General features: G+C 45.9%; 2 protein-coding genes across 5 annotated transcripts in view; one reads left to right on the top strand and one right to left on the bottom strand.

Moving 5' to 3' along the window:
- Nucleotides 1–3,871, top strand: part of LOC109316843 (heat shock 70 kDa protein 12A-like) — a 6,322-nt gene extending 2,451 nt beyond the window's left edge. Inside the window, exons 2-4 of the mRNA XM_019545214.1 lie at nt 811–1,035; nt 1,830–2,001; nt 2,536–3,871. Of these exons, the coding sequence (XP_019400759.1) occupies nt 811–1,035; nt 1,830–2,001; nt 2,536–3,581 (1,443 nt within the window). The 3' untranslated portion in view covers nt 3,582–3,871. The remainder of the gene's footprint in view (nt 1–810; nt 1,036–1,829; nt 2,002–2,535) is intronic.
- A 9,957-nt stretch (nt 3,872–13,828) lies between these two features.
- Nucleotides 13,829–27,562, bottom strand: part of LOC109316846 (putative RNA-binding protein Luc7-like 2) — a 54,112-nt gene continuing 40,378 nt past the window's right edge. For all 4 annotated transcript variants that reach the window (XM_019545218.1, XM_019545217.1, XM_019545220.1 and 1 more), the window contains 2 exons: nt 27,336–27,530; nt 13,829–14,908 (listed from right to left, as the gene is read on the bottom strand). In XM_019545218.1, the coding sequence (XP_019400763.1) occupies nt 14,716–14,908; nt 27,336–27,530 (388 nt within the window). In that variant the 3' untranslated portion in view covers nt 13,829–14,715. The remainder of the gene's footprint in view (nt 14,909–27,335; nt 27,531–27,562) is intronic.

Genomic DNA, 27,562 nt, shown 5'->3' with positions numbered 1-27,562 from the left:
CAACCCTCTGGGTCCGACCACGGAGCCAGTTTCCCAGCCAGCGGATCGTGGTGGAGCCAAGGCCACAACTGGCCAGTTTGGCCAAGAGGTGATCGTGGGATACCAGATCAAAGGCTTTTTTGAAGTCAAGATATATGACATCAATCTCTTCTCCCCTGTCCAGGTGTTAGGTCACCTGATCATAGAAGGAAATGAGATTGGTCAAACAAGACCTACCCGCAACAAACCCATGCTGGCTATCCCTTAGAATAGGGATTTTCTATGACAAATGGAAAACTAAGATTCCTGGTGATCAGAGTCTTGGTCCTTTGCACCCACTAGGCAGACTGTATTAAGTGGACTGTAATAACATTTGGACAGTCCCCAGTGGGAGCCAGATTACAACTCTCAACATGGCTGCACATGCATTTCAGTCTCCCTCACACCACACAAATGCCTGATCCTTCTCAACAATGCTACAGCATCACCAGTTACCTCCAGTTCTGTATGCATTCATTTCTGTTCATTAGATGTCTTTGTTAAATTTCATTGTGCTATGTCCCAGTTCTCCAATTTATTTATCAAGCAAACTCCGAGTCTGTACATGAACTTGGATGTGAAGAGCCTGGGACTCCCTCCCATCCCTCTTATTTGAGATTTAGAGTGTACCTGAGCTGCGCTTTACAAGCTCGTTGTGGCTACTTAAGACTACAGGAGCCACCAGTCTGCTACACATTTGATACAACGCTTAGCACAAAGAGGCCATGGTCCATTCTGAGGGCCCCAAGCACTACCTAATTATTTGTTGCTGTTTTCTTTTTTCACTTGTAGAAAATCACCTCCAACATGGAGCTGGAAGCAGATAATGGAAGGATGCTCCCTGCCCTGACTGTCTTCTCGGAGAGTCTGCGTTACATGAAGGACCATGCCCTGAACAGCATTGGGGAGGCCTCGTTCCAAACTGCCTGTGAGCCAGAGGACATCACTTGGGTTGTTACTGTTCCAGCCATATGGGATGCCTCTGCCAGACAGTTCATGCGATTGGCAGCAAAAGAGGTAAAGGAGTAACAGCTCGATTGCTCCCCTCAGATTCTCTCCAGTTTGCATCACTCAGAGGGCAGGGATTTCTCATCCTGTCAACAAGCCTCCTTTTAAAACTCAAAACGTTGTGCCACAGGGTGATGGGAAAGGTAATACAGGACGGGGCTCTCAAGCGAGTTATAACTATTCCACTTTACCCGAAGTGCTAGACATTAGAGCATCTTCCAGCTGAACAGATATGCAGTGTTTGGTGGGGCAGGAGGGGGTTCGGTGCCTTACTGCCTGCCAGGAGGCTGCCAGAGTGCCCCCCTTCACTAGCTAGCAACTGTCGGCAGCAGCTGGGGGTGGAAAAAGGGGGTGGAAATGGTGCCCCCTCCCACGAGAGCCTCCCACAGCTTGCTAGCTGGCTTCTTGGGGGGTGAGGGACTCCCCCCCTCCCTGCACCAAGCCTCTTGACAGCAGCAGCAGCCAGCAGCTGCAGCATAGCTGCCTTGCCCCACATTCTGCTGTGCTGGGAACTGGGTCTGGGGAGGGAGACGCTGTACCACATGGACCTGGCTTGGGCCCCTCTCTGATCCCCAAGCCAGCAAGATGCTGGGGGACCTTTGTGGCAGAGGGCTCTGTTCTCTATCCCCACCTTTCCCCTGCCCCACATTGCTGACCCCTGCCTTGTACCACTAGTCCAGGATGCCCATTCTTGCAAGTAGAAATGTCTGGTCCATGTACTATGTTCAAGTTATGTCTCAGAGGTGGGAAGGAAGGATCTGGCTCCCATTCCTGACTTAATTTTAAGTAACTTGTAATTTTAGGCTGGGCTTATCACTGACATGTTTTCAGAGAAGCTTATCATTGCCCTGGAACCAGAGGCTGCATCTGTCTGGTGCAAGCAGCTCCCTCGGTCTGGGTTTGTGGCAGAAGGTAGCCACAGAGAGAAGTTTGAAGAGTCACCTGGGACTCACTACATTGTCGTTGATTGTGGAGGTAATGTTTTTTTCCCCCTTCAGCCTGTGATGAGCATTGTTTAACTGTTGCCTCAGCACTATAAAAAGTGGCTACACATTTATTCAGTTCTCTTTTCCAAAATGAATGCATAAACTGCTCATTAAATGCAGGATAGTCATAGATGTGGAAAAGTGCCATATAAACCACTGCTACAGTCCCTGGGGGTTAGTACCCCAAAAGCTCCAGCCCCTCTCTACAACACTGGGGCTACTTACCCTTGCGTGCAGACTGGATCTCGTTTCGCAGGCATCTCTGCCAAACAAAACCCCGGTTTAAACAGGTTTCCCCAATTTCAGTCCTCTCAAGAAGTTCTGCAAAAGAGATGAAATATCAGGTCTGTCATCTCCATAGAAACAAAATGCCCGCAGCAAAAGGTCTGGATCTAAATAAATTCTTAAGCACTAGCAATGAGACATAGGCCTGAAAAGTGGGAGATAAAAATCAAGCCAATGAGGTTTTGTGGCTAGTTATTTTTTTTAAACAAGTTAACGAACTTAATTCTTTGGTGTTTAGGGGGTACAATAGACATCACGGTGCATGAAATCCAACAGGATAAAACCCTAAAGGAGTTGCATAAGGCATCTGGAGGAGGATGGGGAGGGAACACAGTGGATGAAAACTTCAAAGCCTTCCTGAGGGAAATATTCCACGGAGGAATATGGGATGAATACATAAAAAAATACCCAACAGAATTCCATCAAATGATGTACAACTTTGGCCTCCAAAAATGTTCTTCTAGTAGAGATGATGTCTACCTCCATTGCTACACCAACCTAATAAAAGTGGCTGAACAGAAGCAAGACATCTCTCTCTTCTTCAATCATGTGGAAGGAACTCACTGGCATGATGGGATCATCATGATTACGTATGAGAAAATGAAGAGCTTTTTTGCATACAGCACTGGGAAAATCATTGGTGCTTTGAAGGAAATCCTCAGGAAACCCGAAATGGCTACAGTCCAGTATATTTTGCTTGTTGGGGGATTTGCCTCCAGCATTATTCTGAGGGATGAGATCTACCACACATTCAGTGAGCGCTACTCTATCCTGTGCCCCATGGAGGCCCAGGCAGCCATTGTTAAGGGGGCTGTTTTGTTTGGGTACAATTCACAAATTGTTGCCTCAAGAATCAGTGCACGGACATACGGAGTAGCGGTATGCCATGCATTTGATGCAGCTGTCCACGATGAAAGGAAAAAGAGGGTCTCAAAAACTGATAATTATGTGTACTGCACAGACCTTTTTAAGAGATTGGTAGGAATTGGGGATTTGATAAACATAGATGAAGATGTCCATTACACTTTCACTCCTGTGGAACCAGATCAGACAAGTATGCAGCTCCGCTTCTGCTGTACAGAAAAGGAGAATGCAAAGTACATAGATGAGAAAGGGATGAAAATGCTTGGCTCCTGTACTGTACCAATGCCAAACCCAGAGCTGGGGAGAAACCGCCAGGTGAGACTGGATGTTAAATTTGGGCTGACAGAGTTTAAGGCCACAGCAACCGATCTGACTTCCAATCAAAGTCGGACAGTTATGATAGATTTTTTAACAATGTAAAGAATCCACAGCTCACAGAGTAGTAAGGATGGTGGCTGAGGGACTCCTCAGTTAAAATATTCAGGCTACCATGATTGATGTAGTCCAGTAAAATTACTTATCTCAGTTGTTCTCAAACTTTTGGCCCTGTGAGCTGGATCAGACTCTCTGTGGGCCAGACCAGAGCCTGGGCCCAACACCGCCCTCTCCCTGCCCCATGTGCCAGGATTGGGTCTTGGGGATCAGACATCATTCCCTCCCACCCCTGGTTTGGACACCAGGGTGTTAGTACCACCCCCTTCCAGCCCCACCACACCAAGATTCAGACCTGGGGCTCAATCCAACCCCTGCCCAGCCCTGCACACTGGGATTGGGTGCTCCCCATGGGTCCTGCTACCTGATGTGCCATACTAAACCATAACTGTTCTCCTTCACCCTATGTACTTCTTGAAGTTGTATCTTCTTATGCTGTGATTTTGCAGTATCATATTTCCTAACATTTAAGCTTAACTCTACCAGTTGCAATGTTCACTGTATTCCCCATAATGCATCCCTGTTAGAAAAGCAAGAGCAATAGATTGGACTGACTTACTGTGCTGCCTGTAGCACTAGGTCCAGCCTACGAACCTCAGGCAGTGCACAACCCACACCAGTCTCATGTGCTACATGTAGAGCAGGGCCAAATAAGTTTGACAACCCTGTGTTAGAATTATATCTTGGGATGTTTTTCACTAGAGTGATATGCTGTGTACTGAAGCACTTTGCTAAATGCTGCTGAACCTTGGATTTAAAGATATTTGGTTGATTTACAATAAATAAAAGTTTGAAAGCTTATCTTAAACACTACCTCCCTTTGTTTTTGCATGTAGACTATGGTTGATTGCAGGTGTGGGCAAAATATGGCCAGTGAGGGATATAGAAACAGTATATAAGCCACTGTCTGTAGCCTTTCTGTCTCTTTTGTGAGCTGTTTCTGCCTGAGCATCAGCGTCTGAAAGGTACTGGACTAGCTTGGCTTCCTACCTAGTCAGTCTTCTGCTAGTTTCTGTTTTTGGAAAGGACTGGATACAGCTTACTAACTAAAATTTCTCGACTTATCCCTATCCAATCCATTTCTTTTAACTTATTCTTCCCCCGCAAAATCTCTTATTTGTTCTTGTGTGTCCCCTCCCCAGAGTTTTAAAAAATAAAGCTGTGCTTTCCCAGCAATGTGATCCATCACTGTGCAGGAAAGCACATACATTACACACACTCACACACATACATAGAGAAGAAGAGATATTATTCAACACGACACAGAAGAAGTCAGATAGGCATACATCAGGGAAGAAGAAGGAGATATTATATAGTTACACATACATACAGACTAAATACAACACAGAAGAAGAGATATTATTGTAGTAACACACACATACAATAAACACAACAAAGAAGAAGTCAGTCAGTCATACATCAGAGAAGAGAGATACTACAGCTGCGCACACACACCTTTTCCAGCACAGGAAAGATTAATATGAAGCATGCTGGAAAGTGAGGTGCCAGGTCTTCTGGCAGGAGAGGGAGAGGGTCTAGAGGGGGTGGGGGAAGAACTACAGCCCCCTCCCCTCCCCCCACATAGAAGGATCCTCTTTCCTGGCAGCCATGAGTATTCTGCTGCCAGTGGGAGCAAGGTGGTTGGAGCAGTACCTGTCCCTGCACCTGCACCAGCTCCCCTAACACCAGAAATAGCCACCAGCAGCAGAATGAGAGTCTCCACCCTGATTTCCCACTGCCAGGGGAGGAGCTCGACTTGGGACCAGGAGACCTGAGTGCCCTAGCAAAAGGAATTCTGGGGACTGAGGGGGAATCTGAGTTTGTGCTCCACACCTCTCAAAGTTTCCATAGAGCCAGGTCTTCTGCTCTGGAAGGCACCTCAGAGGAGGCTGTGGGGGTAGGTGGCTCAGCTTACTTACCCTGTTGTTGTGCCTCTGCCTGCTGAGGAGGGGTTTAAGGCAGGATCCCCACCCTCAACCCAGAAGCGGGGAGCAGTGTAGTCTGAGATTATTTGGAGGTGGCAGATGATCCCAGGTTTGCCATCTGCCAGCACTGCCAAAGGCAGATCAGCCGGGGCAAGGAGGTGAATAACTACGTCATCACGGCAATGCTGCTGCATCTCAGGAAACAGCACCCTCTTCCCTTTGCTCCTCCTCAGCCTGGCGCCAGTGGGAGCATACCCAAAGGGAAGTCCCCTTCTCGCTCCAAAGCTCCCATCCCTACAAAGCAGAGGCAGGTCACCCTGGAGTGGTAGGGAAAAGCTGCAGACAAAGCGGGGGGGGCGCTTTCCGAAGGTGAGTGAAATCATCCAGAGCATTGGGGAGATGCTTGCTCTCAATAGCCAGCCCTTCTCCTTAGCTGAGCAGCCAGGGTTCAGGCAGCTCATGGCACTCATGGCCCCATTCTACCAAGTGGCCACGTGCACCACCTTCAGCAGGACGGTGGTGCCCTCCCTGTATGAGGCATGCAGGGAGTACTTGAGGGAGGAGCTGTACAAGGCAGGGCTGCAGGTAACCTTGCACTTCACCTCAAACATCTGGAGCAGCCGGGGTGGAGATCATGCATACCACACCCTCACAGGGCACTGGTACAATCAGTCAGGCCATCGGGGGGGCTCTCCTTCAAGCCGAGGTGATGGACGAGTCCTCCACAGCAAGGGAGATCATAGTGGCCACGAACCGCATGGTGCAGGGGTAGCTCGTTGGGCAGGGTGAACTCACCTGTGGGTCCATGGTCAGTGACAATGGAGCCAATATGGTCAAGGTAGTCTGTGATGCCAACTTTTGTTGGCATTTGCTGTGTGGCACACAAGCTGCATGTCACAGTCAGGGACACCATGGAGGGGGACAAGGCTGCCAGTGATGGCACCATCACTACCACCCAGCTGATTTCAAAATGCAGGAAGGTGGTGGGCTACTTCCACCACAGCATCAAGACAGGCAAGATGCTGCGGGACAAACCGGCAGAGCTGAGCATCCCACAGCACAAAATCATGCAGGATGTGGAGACTCAGTGGAACTCCACACACCTGATGCTGGAAAGGCTGGTGGAGCAACAGAAGGCCATTCACAAGATGGCCTTGCTTGGGGAGATTGGGGTCAGCAGCCCCCTTAATACAGTGGGATACCATCTCCCAGATCTTGGTGGTCCTCAAGCCCTTCCTCGAGGCCACCAAGACCCTCAGTGCTGGTGATGCCCTCCTTAGCCAGGCAATCCCCTGGTAGTCAAGGAGCTTGAGAACCAAAGGGAGAAGTTCCAGGAGATTAATATTCCCAGCTGGGGCAAACCATTTTCACCAGAGGCACAGGCACTGGTGAAGCGGCTGAAGGAGGGCATCAAAAAATGGCTGGATCTGTTGCAGTCCAGTATCATCCATCTGCTGGAGGACATATACCATCCAAGGGCAAAGGGGAGCACATGCAACACCAAAACCCTTGATCACTGGACAGAGATGCTGGTGAACAGAGTCAGGGAGGCAGAAGGGCAGATGCGAGTGGCCATGGAAGAGGAGGAACCACTTTCCCATGCCAACACTCTCAGCACCAGCACCAGCCAGTCTTCTCCACACCAGCCGCTGCCAAATGTGGGCCAAGGGCATGGCTTCAGTGTTGGGGTCCCAATGCACCAGACCCCAGCCTTGGGCAGGTAGTGCTAAGGCTTCGGTGGCTACCTATCCCACCAAGGACACGAAGCCGCTGGATTGCGACCCCTTAGCCTATTGGGCAGCCCCCAGCCAGATGTGGCAGGTTCTGGCTGCAGTTGCCTGGGAACACCTGTCCTGTCCACTGACCAGTGTTCCAAGGAAGAGGGTGTTCAGCACTGCTGGGGATGTCGTGACACCCCACTGCACCTCCTTGGATCCTGGTTTGGTGGCACAGCTGGTGTTCCTGAAGGTGAACCTCCCACTGCTGGGGTTCCCCAAGCTCCACCTGCAGATAGAGTGAGTGCCACCTTCCTCACTCCATCTGCACCTATTTTTTTTTTTTTTTAAAAAACCTCTCTGAGCTGCAGGCAGCACTCACTGCATCACCAGCCAGCAGGGGAAGAACATGTCCCTGCTGGGCTCCCATGCCAGGATGAACTTGGAGGTATGGGCTGGGGCTATGGGGAAGGAGGAGGCACTCTGCCAGGGTTGGGAAGCCTGGTGGGACTGCCAGAGGCGTGGTAGCCCCAGGAAATGCCAGGACTGAGGATCTCCCTGGTGAAAAGAAGGTAGGAGGCACCATAACCTCCAGCTACAACACACATGCACACAGTCCTGGCTAGGGAAAGCCCAGACCCATCATGTCTTTGACAGGCCTGAGGCTTGCTGGTTGCAGTGGAGTTGTGAGGTATCAAGTAAGCTCAGCTTAGCTGCCTGGGATGCCAGCTTTCTGGTTGAAAAACTCATTGTCAGGCTGAGGAAGCACCTGCAGTTGGTGCGTTCGCTGTTCCTGGATGGAAGGAATAGTAAAGAAGCCAGAGGCTGGCATGCAATGCAGGCAAAAAAGCCTGTCAGTAAAAACAGAAATGGAGGAGTCAGGGGGTGAGAGAGACAGGCTGCAGTAGGAAGGAAAGGGGATGTAGCAGGTAAAAGTGGAAAGGCACCAGCTGCTACCTGGGGAGCCAGATATCTGGCAGGTTGTAGTGTGTCATAAATCCAATGTCTATATTGAGTCCATGAGTTTCTGTATGTAGGAGATTGATGAAGTAAAGTTCATAGGGCTGTGTGTGAAAAGTGGTTTGTAAATTCCCTTTGAAGATCAGGCCTGAGAGACTGGAGACAGAGCAGTTTTTTTGTGAGAATGTGCCCCCACAGTGAGGGCACGCCTTAACACTCACACGTCACGAGTTTTCCACGTCAGCAGCTTAAGGTGCAGTGTCCCAGAAACCCCTGCACCCATCCTCTTGAAACCTGGCAGGCTTCATGGCCTCAGCGTGGGCTACCATGCCTGCAATTTTTATCTGAATCAGCCAAGAAATGACAAAGTTATAGGTATTTCAGTGACTCCTCATTATATACTATGGCTGAATCTCCAAATCTCTCCAAATCAGCGCCAAATCTTCAGAAGCCAATTCAGCCAAATCTGTTCGGGACAGCGATCCGAACTGAATCGCTGTCCTCCGAATCTGAATATAAGATCGAATCGTTCCCTATTTGCACATGCTTACTGTTTACCTCATGCTTCCCATTGAATTAAGGTGGCCTAGCAGCTACAAGGACTAAGAAACAGTTTAATCCTACAAGTTGTGCCTCCTAGCACTAAGGACATTTTTCAGGCTGCTGAGCAGAAAATATTTCTTCTTTCCACAGTTGCTTTGTGCCTCCAGGCTCCCAGCTCTGACTGCTTCTCCTGGCAGAGCCCAGGCTGCAATGCTAATTGCCTATGACATGGAGAGGAAGTTTCCCTTGCCTGTGACAGGTCACACACATTAGTTTGACAGGTCACACACACTAGTTAATTGGAGCAGGCATCAAGCAGCTGTTCAGTTGGGGCAACTAGCCCTATAGTACCCTGCTAAAGTACATTTCAGATCTAGAGACCGGCTGCACATAGGCTCTCCTACATGACAGTAGCATAGACAGAACCAAAAGTTTCCAATACTCAGCCTATTTGGAATAGTGACTCTCCATAGCCCAAATGAAACAAATGAAGAAGATGCCTGTTATTGTCTTCACCAGGCTCAGGAGCCAAGAGAGTGAAGCAAAAGTGTTTCCACCCCACCCCCTCCCCCTCGCCTCACACACAGAAATGACAGTATGCATGTTGGACTCTGAAACTTGACACATTGAACTGCAGCCAATCCACTACTCAGGCCATCCAAAATAACTTTGCTTTCACTTTCTTTTCCTCTAAGCACAGTTCAAATGATTTCTTAGAAATTGAAAAGGGGAAAATGCTGTTCTGAAAAAAGAGGACGAGCTCTTTATATTTTGCACAGCATCAGCTGAATATTACTTGCATTTCTGACCCTGGTTATGAAGCCAGAGCTACAAAAACCCATGGTCAGTTAGGCACACTCAGCCAACACTGCTATTGCCCTATGGTTTATTTCTCCAAGATCTGTCCACTTCAGCTTTGAATACCTCAAATACTGAAGCCTCATTTGGTGACCTTAAGCAGAAAGTACTCCTTGCTCAATAACCTCAGTATACATGGTGCAAAATTGAGAAGAGGAACACAGAAAAAGAAATACAAGATTTTCTACCCCCATTACCCAGGCTAGGTGGGGTGAGCTCAGCTTTTCTAACCTCTGGGAAGTACTTGGCTAACTAGGGCTCTATGTTGAAGTGCTTTTAGTAGATCTGAAGTCTCCCTGCAATGCTTCACGTGACATGGACATGACCTCAGGAAGGAAGGGAAAGTGTAAAAGGGTCAGTCCCTGTTGTGAGTCAAATTTATGTTCCTTTTTGACTATCCAGGAAGATGGCAGGAACAATGATCAGCAGTTCACCAAGGTATGTAACCTGTTTAGCCTACCAGTGGACAGACTACATATACAAACCACTTATCTTTTTGGGAGACCATCTAGGAAGCTGGCTGTCTTCTCCATGCTCCTAACCCTTCAGTGGCATGGGAGCAGGAGGTTTGAATTAGGATTCTCTTCTATTACCTCATGCAAAGCAAGACTTGTTGACTACCATAAACAGGCAGCTGACTTAAAAGATGTTCACATCCACTACAAGGATCAAGGGGTCCTCTGCCTCATAATTGCCAAAGGACAGAAAGCAAGCTTGCTAGGTGGAAAATGGCACAAAGTCACTGGGCATCAAGGTAAGAAGAGCACACAGGTGGACACTAAAAATATTACCACTGGAGAATCCTGTTATGCCCCAAACCAGGAGTGCGCAACCTCTTTACCTTGCGGGCCAGATGGGCAGTGCCCAGTCTATTTCTGGGTCAAATCCAACTTGTAGCTCCAATCTGATGCCCAGGGCAGGACCAGTGGGGACCATGGTCGTGTGAATGGGTGTGGGGGGCAATCTGGCCCTGATCCAGACATGTAGGGGAAGGGGGCATGGCTTGGCTTTGACCCTCTGCACCAGGCTTGGGAATCTGGCAGTGGGAGAGGGGTAGTGATATTAATTGCCACTGCTAAGTTTCTGACCTGTGGGCAGGAAGCTGAACACCCCTGCCCTGGTTTTGCTGTCTGGGTAAAGCATTCACCCGAGATCACCTTACCATTTGCCTTGTGACACTGCTCCCAGCCAGAGGAAGATATAGGGGGAAGGGCAGTTGCACCCCCACCACTTAGGATTTATGCAATGCACTATGCTGCCAGGGTGCTTTAAAACAAATTCTTGAATACTGTGGGTCCCTTTCTCCCCTCCATGCAGCCACTGCTGAAATAGAAGGCTGATCTTACGCTTCACTTTTAAAACCTGTCCTAGGTCTCTCTCTCCCAGCAAAGGATTAATTCTGCTGCTGCTGTTTCACCTGCCTCCCCCGCAGCCTGTTTTTTCTCCAATTCTCTTTGCTCCTAATATAGAGGGATGAGAGAAAAAGTAGGGGGACAGGGGGAAGGCAGGTAAAACATCAGCAAAAGCAGGATTAACCCCTTCCCCTCCACAGGGCCATGACTAAAAACAGTCTGCAGGGCTGAGACAGATTATCAGAGAAAAAGATAGCTTGATTAGTGGAAGATCAAGATTGTGAAAAAGAGGGAAGGGTCATAATAACATCTGTGGATTGAAGAGAGAGTAGCAGCAATCAGGTAGAGTAAGGCAAGCTATTATTTCTTTTGCAGTTTTACTGTCTCTTAGCTGTCCCCTCTTCTGACCTGAAGCAGAATGCCCCATAGCTGAAATGGAAGAAAAGAGCAGAGAAGGGCAGACTGAAAATGAACTGGTCATGTTCAACATTAACTCAGGAGTGGAAATAACTGAATGACATTTTGGATGCACAGTCAAGATGCTCAACAGGGCTACATTTTGTTTTATGAATCTGAAAGTGATATACAGCTAATTCTATGACTACAGGACTAATGAAACATCTTTTGGATATTTTTGCCTAGTTTTGTTATAGTTAATATATAGCAAATTAATGCACATTCTAGTCAAAAATTTGTTTTGGTTTCAATCTTAAACTAAATATAGCCATAGGTCCTTGGCATATTAGTAAATCTTCTAGTTCCTTAACTGGAGAAAAATATGTGATGATACATATGCCACATCACCTAAAAAAAAGGGAGTGGGGAAGAGACATGGCTCAAAGATATGTTACATTTCAAACTGCTGCCTTTAAAGGCAAACCAGGGTCTTCAGTGCTCCTGCTCTTTATGAAGAAGTGGAGGAGAGGGCACTACAGACTGGCTGGCTGTGCACTGCAAGCAGCAGTTATGCACACATCCCCTTTCTACTCCAAAGGAGGCTATTGCAAATGAAGCTTTGCAGGGGACTTACAATCTTCACCCCATTCCCAGAACAATATAGACCTATACCTTTGTGGCAGCGTGGGAGTGAGGGTATAGCCATGGTGATTCAGGAAATAGGCGAGAGGAAAAGATTTTTGTGGGCAATATCTTTTATTGGACCAACTGTGCAGCTGAAAGAGTTTTAAACATGCTTTTGAATGCGGGGCATTCTGCTTCAGGTCAGAAGAGGGCTAGCTAAGACAGTAAAACTACAGAAGAAAGAATAGCTTGACTGTACTGTACCCAATTCCTGCTAATCTCTCTTCTCTCCAGATGTTAATGACCCTCCCCAGGAGGTTGTGGGAGTGGGCTGGGGTTAGAAAAACATAGTTATAAACAAGATGAAACAAACAGATCAGAAACTATCCACTTTTGTCATGTCCAAACAAACTTACCAGACAAAAGCTATATGCGAAACGCATTTCCATGTGAGGTCTCTAATTCCAAGGGATTCTTTGCTCATGGACATGATCCCAACAGCAGCAAATTGAGGCAGTATGCTGCAGTGGGGTCCAAACTGAATGGTAGTCCAAATTCTTATTTGGCTGCACGTGCATAGAGTACCAAAGAGAAAAAAGAAGTAAGATATCAGCACCATGATGCCCATGTAAAATGGTTCATCTCTGCTGCCAAGCAAGAATTATTTTTGATCTTGCAGTGCCTTTCACCTTGAAGGATCACAGCATTTCACACTTTCTTAGCAACTTTGGGATGAAATGTGCATATTGCACAGCAATGCCACAGAACAGCTTACCACAAGCAGTTAACTGTGCCACTCTTGGGAACTGAAGGCAGAATTATATACATACCTGGGTTGAATAATTCTCACAAAGAACCTGATCTTTGCCACCTGAAAAGAATAAACTTTAATTACAAACAGGCAAGGATGTCCTAAGGCAGCGAGGGCCAACCTTTTTGAAGGACATGCCACAAATTAGTGCTGCGCTCTTCCCTGAGTGCTACATTGATCCCTTTCCCATGCCTGCCCTACTATTCTGCTTTCTGTCCAATCTATCAGTGTACTGCCTGTCCCCTCCCCACTCTGCTAGGTGCCACACACAAACACTAATCATGCTGCTTGTGGCACATGAGACAGGTTGGCTCCCAGTCGTAGGGGACAGGAGGAACTTCTCAGAGAACTGGTCAGTGACAAGTCAGACATCAAAGCACTTTGGTTAAGGAACTTCTGAAAGGTTGAGAGCTGATCAAGAAAGGAGCCTATTGAACTATTATTTTCATCTGCACCGTTTTTCTGGTGTTGTGCAACAGGAAACTTCACAATTGGCATGAAGCGTTATAGAGGTTGCTTTTATGCATACAGAATGGAGCATGACCACCTTTTTAACTCTTTAAAGCATTTTTTTTTGTTTAAATGAACGGCAGGAAGGGGTTCATTTCACATACCACAGTTCCATCTGATGAAGTAAGCTCTTGCTCATGAAAGTGTATGCATCTCTGATTCAATTAGTCTGAAAGATGCTCTCTACTTTGACTTCCATTGATAACAGTATACACATTTTAAGATGAACACAGATTGGATACAATGCCCCAGGTCATTAAGTTTAGCTTCCTTTCAGGCACCATGACACCATCATTCACCCCTATATATTTACTGCAGTCCCATTTAAAAATAGTTTGGCTGTAGCCTTTACTTTTTGATAATGCGGACTAACTTTTCACATGGAAGCTAAGGGTAAACATCAGTAACAGACAGGACACTAGGATTTTAAGAACATTTGCCTATTTAATGACCTTCAAATGATAAGGATTTAACTTATGTTTCACTAGACAAGACATCTTCAGTAGTATAGCAATGTGTATTTTAAATAAATTCCTCCAAATGATAGGGTTCGGAACTGTTTTTTATTCTCCACATTTGATTGACCTGTTAAGAGAAATACAATTAGCAGCACATAACTTGAGAAATCAATGTGCTCAGTTTGATTTACTGGACAATGACATTTCCTTTTTTATTTTTATTTTATTACAATTAAGGATGTGCAGTTTACACCCCACAAGAAAAAGCAGAAAAAAGTTTTTATGGAAAAAACCCAGATATACTGAACACATACCAAATGAATGGTACAGAGATGTGGGACTGGCTTTGATTTCAGAATTTTAGTAAAAATAAAGATGTAATGCAACAGCTGCTCAATTTCCAAGTCTAAATAGGCACTGTAAAAAATGACATTTCAGCATTCTCCAGCACATATTCCAGTCTAAATGCTCCCACTGTAACCAACTCCTAAGTTCCCATACTACTGCTGGGAAGATAACCTTAGAATAGTACCTGCCCACCCTCTTAAAACAAAACAAAAAACAAAACCTTTCAATGTGGCTGTTTGGACTGGAACAGAATTGGAGAATTTTATAAAGGTTTGAGAGCACCCAAGGCAAAAAGTACAATATAATTTGTTCACTATTTAACTTGTATTTAAAAGGAGATTAAAACATTGAGATCGCACCATGGTACATAAAACTGTTGTCCTGAACAGAGATAAATCTTTCAAAAAAGTTTTACATCTTGGTGGAATCAAGGACACAGCTTTAGGCATCAATTGAAGAGGATTTAAATTTATAGTTGGTTATAACCGCTTTTATATACTGTACATCTACCCTAGTTGGATCAGTGTCTGGAACTGCTCAATGGTGTCCCTTTAAATTGTAAACTAAACCATAGTATGCAACTCCATAGGAAGCTAGAGATCAGGTGAATGTATAGCCACGGTTATATCTCCCCTGCTTCACGCTCTTCTGAGCTTCTCCGGTCTTCTGATCGTCCATTAGCACTTTCATAGGAACGTTTCTTGTCTTTCTGCTCTCGGGGTGACCTCTCTCTTGAGCTTCTGTCTTTGTCACGCGATGTTCTGTCACTATCTTTTGATCGTTCTTTGTCTCTGGAAGATCTTTCTTTTGAGGATCTGCAAGGGCAAGTACATTTGGAAATTCAAATTAGTCATGGATTTGTAATTACAATACAGAACACTCTGATTGTGTTATCCCTTTTCATATATCCTTTGCAGCCAGACAGACCTGTTTCATTCCATACCAACACAAACATGTAAGAAGCCATCAGGACACATTCCTCTGTATACTGCCCATTTTCAATTTCAAAATAATAAGCTAATCAGAGGCAGCATTTTTATGTATATTATACATATGATGAACATTATATGCATGTATCTGGAGCCAAGGTAAACTCCAGATTTTCCTTTTCATTAATCTTGATTTTGAGCCATTTCCTTGAAACTTTCATCAATGGAAAAGTCTGCTTACATTTCCCTTCTGTGATATAAAGAGCAAGACCATTTTATGCACAACTTGAAGTCAGCCAGATTTTCAAAATGCACATTTGAGACAATTTTAAAACTAATTTAAAAGCTTCCTTGTTTTGTACTAACATCTTCTAAGAACAAACTGTTCTATGGACTCTATGCTGTTTTATCAGATCATCTCCTGATGAAAATTATTTCTTGAGTTGTTTTAAGAAAGCGTAGTAGTTTATTTAATATTTAGATATTTCACTAGACTAATTTGAGCTTCCAGAAACTACTAAAGTTAGCCACGAAAGGTTTGTTCTGCCACAGATTTGCTAAATTAGCACAATCAAAAAAACCCAACCAGTGCTTAATTTTTCCAGTTTGAAAAATAGGGGTTAAAACAATCCCACTTATACCACCTTCCTAAAGCAGAGAGATTTGTGGCTGAAAAAACCTCTAATGCCCAAATTTTAACACTGAAATCATAACAGATCTAAAACAACAGCCTAATACAACATTTTTAAATAATGTTATAAAATCTAATATACAATGACATCTCTTATTGTCAAGAAATGCTACATGTTTAACACCAGAATAAAAGGTTGCACTGTCCCCACCAATGGAAGGCCTCTAAGAATTAGAATGTTAGTATCTTCAAAGCATAAGACATTCTGGAAATAGAGGAGGATCTACAAAAAGTTCCCAAGTCAATGCCTTAAAAACTCAGAAGCTGCAGCTACTTAGTATTTCAGTATTAATTTCACAGTAACTCCAATTACAAGTGATTATATACATTTTGCATCTCTATTTTTAAAATCTACTTTTGATTTATTTTTTGTGGCTTCCATCCTTCCGAAAGTAGACATGGCTGCTGTGACACACTGCTTCTAAAGCAATTAGGACAGGGGAGATTTGACTAGTAGCTGTTTCTAGCACTGAGTGTACACGACACATTTATAAGCTCACATATTTTGTTCAATACTTCTTTGGGACATGGGATAGAAGCCCAGCCATTTCAGACCTTAAGATCAGTGACTGAGGTCTTTGGATCCACCAGGCAATTACATACACTCTGTCAATCCTCTGTTTTTGCTGTGGGTACTCCAAATATCTAAATTTAGCCCCTTTTGACACTATGTTTCTACAAATATGTTGGTAGCAAGAGGAGGAGAAGGGAAAATGTGGGTCCCTTACTGAATGGGGGAGGCAACCTTGTGAGAAAGGATGCAGAAAAGGCTGAAGTGCCCAATGTCTGTTTTTGCTTCAGCTTTTATGGTCAAGGTCAGCACCCAGACTACTGCACTGGGCAGCATAGTTTGGGGAGGAGGCGAGCAGCCAACAGTGGCAAAAAACAGGTTAGGACCTATTTAGAAAAGCTGGACACAACAGGTCCATGGGGCTGGATGGGATGCAGAGCCACTGGCCATCATCTCTGAAAACTCATGTCAATCGGGAGAGGTCCTGGATGACTGGAAAAGGGCAAACAGTGTCCATATTTAAAAAAAAGGAAAAAAGAAGTTCCAGGGAACTACAGACCAGTTGGCCTCACCTCAGTTTCTGGAAAAATCATGGAACAGATCCTCAAGGTATCCATCTCTAAGCATTTGGAGAAGGAGATTAGGAACAGTCAGCATGGATTCACCACGGGCAAGTCATGCCCGACTAACCTGATTGCCTTCTGTGACAAGGTTTTGGCTCAGTGGGTGCAGGGAGACCAGCAGATGTGATATACCTTGATTTTATCAAGGCTTTTGATACAGTCTCCCACAGCATTCTTGTATGCAAGCTAAGGAAGTATGGGCTGGATGAATGGACTGTAAGGTGGGCAGAAAACTGACTCGAGACATCAGGCTCAGAGGGTAGTAGTCAATGGCTCGATGTCTAGTTGGCAGCTGGTATCAAGCGGAGGGCCCAAGGGGTTGGTCCTGGGGCCGGTTTAATGTCTTCATCAACAACCCAGAAGATGGCATACAGTGCACCCTCCACAAGTCTGCTGATGACACCAAGCTGGGGAGAAGGAGGGGGAGGAGTAGTAGATATGCTGGAGGGTAGGGCTAGGATTCAGAGTGACCTAGACAAATTGGAGGACTGGGCCAAAAGAAATCTCATAAGGTTCAACTAGGACAAGTTCAAAGTCCTGCACTTAGGGTGGAACAATCCCATGCACTGGTATAGGCTGGGGGTTGACTGGCTGAGCAGCAGCTCTGAAGAAAAGGACCTAGGGGTCACAGTGGACAATAAGCTGAATATGAGCCAGCAGTGTGCCCTTGTTGCCAAGAAGGCTAATGGCATGCTGGGCTGACCTAGTAGAAGTGCTGCCAGTAGGTCAAGGGAAGTGATTATTTCCCTCTATTCAGCACTGGTGAGGCCAGATCTAGAGTACTGTGTTTAATTTTGGGCCCCCCACCACAGAAAGGATGTGGACAAATTGGAGAGGGGCAGCTTAGGGCAATGAAAATGGTGAGGGGGCTGGGGGGAACATGACTTCTGAGGAAAGACTGAGGGAACTGGGCTTATTTATTCTAAAGAAGAGGAGACAGAGGGGCCTTAATAGCAGCCTTCAACTACCTGAAGGGGGGTTCAAAAGATGGCAGATAACAGAACAAGGAGCAATGGTCTCAAGTTGCAGCAAGGGAGGTTTAGGTTAGATATTAGGAAGAATTTTCTTACTAGGAGGGTAGTAAAACACTGGAACAGGTTACCCCACAGGTGGGCAATTATTTTGGGCAGAGGGCCGCTTACTGTGTTTTGGAAAGTTGTTGAGGACCACAAGGGTAACCCTACCCCTTGACAGTTGCGCCATCCCCTGGTCACCATCTTGAGACCAGAAATCCCACCCCCTAGTCCCTGACCTTTGCCACCGGAAGTCCCTTCCCTCTTCCCCAGAAGTACTCCTTTCAGCAAGGGTTTGCCATCTCACAACCAGAAAAATACCAAGTTATATTCTAAAAATAAAACATCTACTACAACATTCATTAATTTGATTTCAAAAAATATTTTTGTCCTGATTTACATGAGTTTGTGTAGTGTACATAGAGGTGATTGCATAATAATTTAAAATGAAACCTTACTCTTGTATATTATGTGGGGGTGTATGTGGGGTGGGGGGGAGGAAGAGAGAGAGAGGTGGCAGAGCATGTGTGAGGTGGGGGAGCATATGGGGAAGGGTCGCTGGGGAGGGTTGTGGCATGTGTGGAGGGGGAGGGTTTGCCTACAGCCCCCCTGCAGCAGGCAGAGATCCCTGCACACTACTCCAAACCCAGGCTTCTGCTTCTCCTGGTCTTGGTGTGGCCCCATGCTCGCGCTCACAGCCACTTCCCCCTCCATCTGCCACTGCTGCCCTTCTGCAGCTGTAGGGGCTGTGGTGGCATCCCCTGCTTACCCCAAAGCTCCCCACCCCAGACATCCTGGACTCTCCTTGGCCCTGCCCCCAAACCCTCTGGTGACATATCAAGGGTAGAGGGAATTTGCCACCCCCCCAGATCTCTGCACTGATGGTGGGGTGCAGGGCTGCAGCCCTGCTAGAGCCAGTGCCCAGCAGCACTGGGAGGTGGCAGGGGTGCTGCCCAGCCAGGGCAATGCCTAGGGCCAGGGCAGGCACCTGTGGCTTTCAGGCATGGGGTCTCTGTGAGGCTGCTGTGAGGGGGGACAGGCAGTGGGCTGACAGAGACCCTAGTGCCTCCCCTGCACTCTGAGGGGTGGGCACATGCCCCCCCAGTGCATCCTCGGGGGTGGGGGGTTAGGTTTTATGAGGGCTGGGGGCCGAACTCTGGCAAGCCCGAACCATCTGCACTATTGGGGGAGGCGGGAATGGTACAGGGCCAGTGCAGGCATGCCCCTTCCCCAACTTGCTCCCCTGGGCAGTTGCCCTTCCTGGAAGTGGCAGGGCAGGGGTGTGTAGGTCAGGGCAGGGGAGTGCAGTGGCAAGTCTGGGTTGAAAGCAAGGGGCATCAGCATATTAAGGCTGCTTAGCGTCACAAAGCAGTGTGGGGGACAGCTTTCAGCTGGAACTGAGTCCTAGTGCGCAAAGGGGGCAGGGGAAACTAATTTTCCGTGATAAAAAATACCCAAAGTCAAATGCCAAAATACACAGGTATTTAGAATTATTTATTATAACAACAGATGCACTGGTAGGCTTCCAAATTGCTTTAAAATTGTAAATATATCAACAAAACACTGTGTTGAATGGATTTTGGGGGTTTTAAATCAGAATTTTTGATTATTTTTTTTTTAAAAACAGAAAACCAGGATCCCTGGTCATGAAATGGAAAGTGACTAAAGGTAGTAAAACACTGGAACAGGCTGCCCAAAGAGGTTGGGAAGTCTCCATCCTTGGAAGTTTTTAAGAGTCGGTTAGACAAATACTTGATTAGGACGGTTTAGTCAGGGATGATCTATCCTGAGCAGGTCCTATGGACTAGATGACCTCTTGAAGTTCCTTCCAGCCCTATTTTTGTGATTCTACATCTCAGAAACTGGTAACTAAGGCAAATACATAACCATGTTTTTCTTCAAGTATGCATTCATGTGGACCCCACTGTAATGAACTGGCAAGGAGTAACCTCCTTAGACAGTAGGATGGCAGACTGACTGCTGGCATGGTTACCTACTTGGCCTTAGTTACCAGTTGTTGTTTTTTTGAGATGCAGTACAACAAAAAATAAGTGAGGGGTACTAATCAATGGCTTGATGTCTAGTTGGCAGCAGATATCAGGGTACTGCTTTGGTTGTCACAAAGCAATTTATTTAATGAACATCAACAGGTTACCTCTTGAGGCCCCCCCTCCAATTTCAAAATATTTTGCCAATAGTACCTACCATCCAAGGACAGGGGAGGAGACAAGCAGCCTAGAGTAGTGGAAGAACATGTTAGGGTTACCAAGGGTTACCTAGATGTTTGCAAGTCAGCAGAACCAGATGAGATCCACCGCAGAGTACTGAAGGGATTGGCTAAGGTAATTTCAGAACCATTGGCTATTCTCTTTGAGAATTCATAGGGTGGCAAGGTCCCAGATGTCTGGAAAATGGCAAATATAGTGCCCATAAGCCAGTCAGCTTGACCTCAATACCCAGAAAGATCTGGAGCAGGTCATCAAGGTATTTATTTCTAAGCACATGGAGGAAACAAGGTGATCAGGAACAATCAGCATGGAATCATCAAGAGCAAGTCACACCTAACCAATCTGGGCTCTTTCTATGACAAGGGAAGAAGCTTTGTGGATGTGTTATACCTTGACTTTAGCAAGCATTTTGACACTGTTTCCCATGGCACTCATTAGTAAGTTAACGAAATACAAATTAGATGAAAGTACTGTGAGGTACATAGCTGGCTGGATCATTGTGCTCAACAGCAGTCATCATGGTTCAATGTCTAGGTGGAAAGAGGTATCCAAGTGGAGGTCTCTAGGAGTCTCTCCTGGGTTTGGTATTGTTTAATATCTTCATTAATGATTTGGAGGACAGGATTGAGCTCACAGTTGGGATACATCCAGATGACACTAAGTTAGGTTGAGTTGGAGACAGCCTGGAGGATAGTGCTAGAATTTAGAATGACCTGGATAGGCTGGAAAAATGGTCCACTGTCAACCTGATGAACTACAAAGATGACAAATGCAAAATCCTGCGCTTGGAACAGAATTATTGCATGCATAAATACACACTGGAGAATGGGTGGCTAGGCTGCAGTACCTCAGAGAAGGACCTAGGGGTTTCAGTGGATCAGAAGTTGAATATGAGCCAACAATATGCTCTTCTGCTGGGAAGGAAATACAACAGTGTGCACACAATCTGTCGGGGACAACTTCCTGGTGCAAGTGCTGGGGTGGCCAAGTAGGGGCCATGCTTTTCTTGACCTGCTGCTCACAAACAGGGAAGAATTGGTGGGGAATGTACTAGAAGATGGCAACTTGGGCAGCAGTGACCACGGGATGATTGAGTTCAGAATCCTGAGGAAAGGAAGGATGGAGAGCAGCAGAGTAAAGACTCTGGACTTGAGAAAAGCAGACTGACTCGCTCAAGGAACTCCTGGGCAGGATCTCCTGGGAAGCCAGTTTCCGGGGCGAGGAGTCCAGGAGAGTTGGCTGTACTTTAAAGAAGCTTTGCTGAGAGTGCAGGAACAAGCCATCCTGATACGTAGTAAGACTAGCAAGTATGGCAGAAGACCAGCTTGGCTTAGCAGGGAATGCTTCAGTAAATTAAAGTAACAAAAAGGAAGCTTATAAGAAGTAGAAGATGGACAAAGAACTAGGGAGAAGTATAAGAATATTGGTCAGACATACAGGGATGAAGTCAGGAAGGCCAAAGCTCAACTGGAGTTCAGCTAGCAGGGGATGTGAAGGGTAACAAGAAGGGTTTCTACAAGCATGTCAGTAACAAAAGGAAGATGTGGGAAAGAGTGGGTCCCTTACTAAATGGGGGAGGCACCCTAGTGACAAAGGACGCAAAAATGACTGAAGTACTCAATGACTTTTTCACCCCAATCTTCAGATGCAAGGTCAGCTCCCATACTACTGCATCACGCAGCACAGTTTGGCAAGAGGTCAGCAGCCAACAGTGGTGAGAGAACAGGTTAGGGACTATTTAGAAAAGCTGGGCATATACAAGTCCATCAGGCTAGATGGGATGCACCCAAGGGTGCTGATTGAGTTGGCCAATGTGACTGCTGGCCATCATCTTTGAAAACTTATGGCAATCGGGAGAAGTCCTGGATAATTGGAAAATGGCAAATATAGTACCCATCTTTAAGAAAGGGAAAAAGGAGGATCCAGGGAACTACAGAATAGTCAGCCTCACATCAGACTCTGGAAAAAATCATAAAGCAGATAATCAAGGAATCCAATTCTGAGCACTTGGAGGAGAAGGTGTACCTTGATTTTAGAAAGGCTTTTGATACCATCTCCCACAACATTCTTGCACACAAGCTAAAGAAGTACAGGCTGGGTGAATGGACTGTAAGGTGGACAGGAAACTGGCTAGAGCATCAGGCTCAGAGGTAAGGAAAGTGATTCTTCTCCACTGTTCTGAACTGGTGAGGCCGCATCTGGAGTACTGTGTTCAGTTTTGGATCCCCACTACAAAAAGGATGTGGACAAACTGGAGAGAGTCCAGCAGACTGGAAACAAAAATGGTGAGGGGGCTGGGGCACATGACTTGAGAAGCTGAGGGAACTGGGCTTATTTAATCTAGAGAAGACAAGACAGAGGGAATTTAATAGCTGCCTTCACTACTAAGAACAAGGAGAAATGGTTTCAAGCTACAGCAGGGGAAGTTTTGGTTAGATATTAGGAGGAACTCTTTCACTAGTTCTCACTAGAAGAGTAGAAAAACACTGAAAAAACAGGTTACCCAGAGAGGTTATGGACTCTCCATCCTTGGCTGGGATGTTCTAGTTGGGGATGGTTCTGCTTTGAGCAGGGGCCAGACTAGTTGACCTCCTGCAGGCCTTTCCAGTCCTAATTTCTACAATTCTATGATTCTCGTTGTAAAAAGGAGGCCAATAGCATACTTGGCTGTATTGATAAAAGTGCCACTTGCAAATCAAGGAAAATGGTTTGCCTACTTTGTTAGGCACTGCTGAGGCCCTGTACTGTGTTCAGTTTGGGGCCCCTCATTGCAACCAGTGTCACGCCTTAACTCCACAGTGTTGATTCAGCCAGGGCTTGGTGAATTAACTAGAGTAAAAATAAACAGGGAATGCCTGAACCCTGGATGCTTCTTACAACGCTCATGGATCTAGATGTATTATTCACTGCTTCCACTGAAACTTGGTGAGCCATTTTTGCCATCAGCCAGCCAACCAGCTCTCCTAAATTCTCTCCTGAGGAACTCCTCGCTGCTTTCATGGGAGAACCTGACAATGGACAGCAACACCTGCACCAGGTCTGAAATTTTTATTTACAATGCAAGTGATGCCAACACACTTTGTCACCAATGCTGGTGCTGCCCATGTCAGTTTCAGCTGCTTGCTTAGTATAAGTTTCTCTGCCAAAGTTCTGGGCATCAGTTTTCTTCTCTGTGTTGCACTGAATGATGCTGCCTTGGCAAGGGTCTTGGAACATAGATGTCTTCTGGAGTGGACATCACTCTCATCACCTGTCACAAGGCATGGAATTTCAGGTTTTACACCTCTGAATTTGCAGGTCCAAGTGAAGAAGCAGACTGAGCATTTACTTGGGAGATGAGAGTCATTCAGGTGAAACTGACACCTGCTGTGTCTGTCTGTAAAGGGAATCATTCCAAACAAAGCTTAATGCCTAAAATTCTGAATTTGAAAATTCCGGTAAATGGCTCTACAGGGCAGCTGTAAATGGCTCTACATGGCAGCTGATTTCAATCCAGATGGGTAGGTTACAGTCTAAAATATTAAGTTTAGAACACTGAAGTCTGCTCTAAAGTACCTTAGAAGTCAAAGACCTGCAAGGGAATCAGCTGGACTTCTGGATGATCAGAATGTAAAAAGGGGCACTAAAGGATGACAGGACCATTGCTGAGAAACTAAATGCATTCCTTGCATCAGTCTTCACTGTGGAAGATGTTAGGGAAATTGTCACGAGATCCACTCCTCTCTAGGGATAAGTCAGTGAAGCTGACCCAAACTGAGGTATTAATAAATGAGGTTGTAGTGGAAATTGAGAAACTAAACAGCAACAAATCACCAGGACTTAATGGCATTCACCTTCAGGTCCTGAAGGTCAGAAACTGCTGAACTCCTAACCAGTATGCAAGCTATCACTAAAAACAGCTTTGATACCAGAGGACTGAAAGGTTGCCAATGTGACATCCATATTTTAAAAAAAGGTCTAATGGGGAAGCATGGAACTACTAGCCGGTAGCACTGTGTGAAACAGCACTGTTCTGCTTCAACTTCTGTTTCGACGGAACAGCGTTTCATTTTGTTTCAAAAGCACTGTTGTGTTTCGTTTCGGAAATGGAACAAAAGGAGGCTGCTGCTGCCACCTGGGACCGGAGCTGGGATCAGCCCGCACCCAGTCCTGGAAAGATTGGTGCTGCCACTGGCCCCAGGTGGCAGAACCAGCGTCCTGTCATCCAGCACGCAGATCAGAGGCCTACACCTCTGGGAGGAGTCCAGCACAGCCCTGTAGCCCTCCCAGTGGGGCAGGCCCCCAATCTGCCTGCAGGATGACAGGAGTCTTCTGCTGTCAGCTGGGACCAGTGCTGGGCGCAGTCTGTGCCGACCGCCAGGAAGATTGGTGCTGCCACTGGCCCCAGCTGGCAGTGACAGCATGCTGTCATCTGGCACAGATCCAGGGGCCCACAACCCCAGGATGGCTGGGGGCTGTGCCAGAATCCTCCCGGGGACTGAGGTGAGCCAAAAAGCCTTCAAAACAGCCCTTGTTTCATTCTGAAGCTGTTTTGAAGGCTTTTGTTTTGTTTTGATATTGGTGTTTGGAGCTCGAAATGCACTGAAACAGCTTCAAAACAAGACACCCAGTGAAATTTTGCGCAGCCCTACTGGCCAATGAGCTTAACTTCTGTTCCTCGAAAACAACAACAACAAAAATAAAAATGGTTAAGTACATGGATGAACATGACTTGTTGGGGAGGAGTCAACACAGTTTTATCAAAGGAAAATTGTGCCTCACCAAACTATCGGAGTTTTCTGAGGGCATCAATAAGCAGGTGGATTTAGTGATTCAGTCAACACAGTATATCTGGACTTTCAAAAAGCATTTGACAAGGTCCTCCATCAGAAACTCTTAACTAAGTTAGATTCTGTGTTGGGTTCAGTGCTCTTTTCCAGATCATTTATGAATACAGGTTTCCCTTGCTTTACGTGGGTTTCATATGTGCGAATTCGCTCTTATGCAGTGACTGCTTTTATACCAAAAATTTGTTATATGCAAGGTAAATTCACTCTTAGGCGATCAGTGTGGTGGAAGCATGCAGTAAGCTGCTTTGTGTGGTGCATTGTGGGAATGACTCGCACCAAAATATAGTCTCCTGTGTGGATTTTCTTTCATTTTTCTTTCTTTTTTTAAAAGAGATTTTTTTGTGTTCCAGGCCAAATCAAGTACAAATCCGTGAGTCAGTTCAGAACTGTAAGTGGCCCTACAACTAGCAAACATCCTCAACCCTCACTGGGAGCTTCAGATATTTCCAAAGTCTTTTGGTAGGCATCCTACATGCAGGCCCAAGCCCGGAGGCTTGGGGTTCGGATGCCCCCAAGTTTTGCCTGCCCTCAGCCATATGGCTGCAGGAGGAAGCTAGGGAGGAGTCTCCCATTTCCATAAAGCGGGCATAAAGCCCTAACACCATAGTGGGTACTAACCACACCAGAAGAACAGTTATCCCCAGGAATGCTTAAGGAAAACTGCCTTCATGGACCCAGATACATGGTGTTTCCAAGGGATCTGTATTCCTTGCTTCTTGTCTGCAACATGTTTCTGTAGTTGCTGTTCCCACTATGATAGTGCCCTGTGCTTGTGTGTACTGTCTGCTGTTGGCAAGTACCAAAATTGTCTTGTAAAAGTAGTAGAAATGTGTCTGGGAATCAGTACAGTTGTGGTCTTGGATGTATCCCTATGTGTTACAAAGTGGGTACCTTTATCCAATGAGTTATGCACTATTTTCCAAGAATGCAGGTACAGCATAAAGCAAGGGAAACCTGTATGTTAAAGGGGGTGAGTAGAAAGATGGCTTAATCTGCCAATGATAAAATTATTCCAAGTGGTAAAGACCAAGGTGAGGAACTATAGACAGATTGGTACAATTGAGTGAACAGGCAAACAAACTGCAGGTGCAATTCAATTCAGAAAAGTGTAAAGTGATGAACCTGGGCAAAAATAATCCAAACTATACCTACATTATTTATTATTACAGAGGAGAGATCTGGAAATCACTGTGGACATTTTGCTAAAAACATTAGCTCAGTGCTCAGCAGCTACCAAAAAGGCAAATAAAATGTTAAGGGTTATTAAGAAAGGAACTATAAATGGGAGATCCTGGGGTCGAAAAAACCTGTGAGGAAACAAAGCAGGGTGGCACATGTGGTGGCAGCATGTGCTGCCCAAAACTGGAGCTTGGCCAACTGGAGCCATGCTCCAGCTGCCAGCCAGGCTCCCAGTTGCAGGAATGCCATGGCTGCAGCTTCCCTGGCCTCCAGGAACCCCAGGTAAGGCTGCTGGCCCCAGGTTCCCCTACCCCATCCAGGGTAACCTGCTGCATGCATGACACAGGTGTTCCCCCAGGGACAAGGTGTGCTGCTGCTACTTGTCCCCAGGGTACTAAATATCTGTGCTCGTCTGGACACAGCCATATAGGAGCAGAAGAAAACTAAGAGCACATGCAATCTCAAGAGACACTGCTGTATAAAAATAAGTCAATCCTGTAGGGTGGGTGCATATGTACTTAGAGTAGGATTTAAACTGATAAAGTCAATGCAAAAACACAGACCTAGTAAAATAATTTCTCAACCACATTTACTTTGTGTGCTTTCTAGAGTTACAAAACCTGAGATTCATTGAAACCAGGCATCTTTCTTGTGAGGCCAAACTCTGTAATGATTTCAGACTGGGCACCCTATCCTCACTTCTGTAAGTGCTTTTTATGTACAACTAACCCTGTCTCTCTGCTATGTGTTCACTTAAGAAGCTCTGGGCCTCTTTTGCAGTTATGCTTGTGGCACATCTAGAAAAAAAGATTATTCCTGAGGGATGGGCCAGTAATATAGTCATTCACTGCCAGTGTTCCCTTCAATGAGGTATTAAAATGACTTCCCCCAGCAAAACAGTTCTCTGAAACGCAGCAACAATAAGTTGCCTTTACGATCACCTCATTTTATTTAAACTCCTGCTACAACATACAGTTTATACATTTGACATGGCTATATCCCACTGTCACGTCACAGCAGTCTTCGCTGCCATAAACCAGATAAAAAAAGAAATCTTATTGTTATTATCACAACTTTGTACACACGCTAAAACAAATTGGAAAAGCTTCAAAATGTTTATTAAAATCGATAAATGGGCTTGGAAACCATTTTTATTTTTCGGAAAAATGCTACAACCATTTTCTAATCTGTATCTCTAAGAAGGGAAAACTAGCAGTCCCTCTCTGGGACAACACTTACCGTTTTTTGGAGCTGCGCTCTCGGCTCCTGTCCCTGGAACTATGCCTGCTTCTATGGTGGCTGTGGCTCCTGCTGCGGCTGTTAGAGCGAGATCTGTGACGGTGGCGTTTCTCCCTGGACTTGGAACGAGTTCTCCTTTTTCGTTCCCAGGAAGGAGAACGAGACCGATGTCTGCGGCGATCTCGAGACCTAGATCTGTAAACAGTATGAAGGATTTACACTGAATG

This window comes from Crocodylus porosus, unplaced genomic scaffold (genome assembly GCF_001723895.1).
Source record: "Crocodylus porosus isolate Cpor-Errol unplaced genomic scaffold, CroPor_comp1, whole genome shotgun sequence".
Classification (NCBI taxonomy): domain Eukaryota; kingdom Metazoa; phylum Chordata; order Crocodylia; family Crocodylidae; genus Crocodylus; species Crocodylus porosus.
Note: the sequence above shows the minus strand (reverse complement) of the source record. Positions and strands in the feature narration are given on the sequence as shown.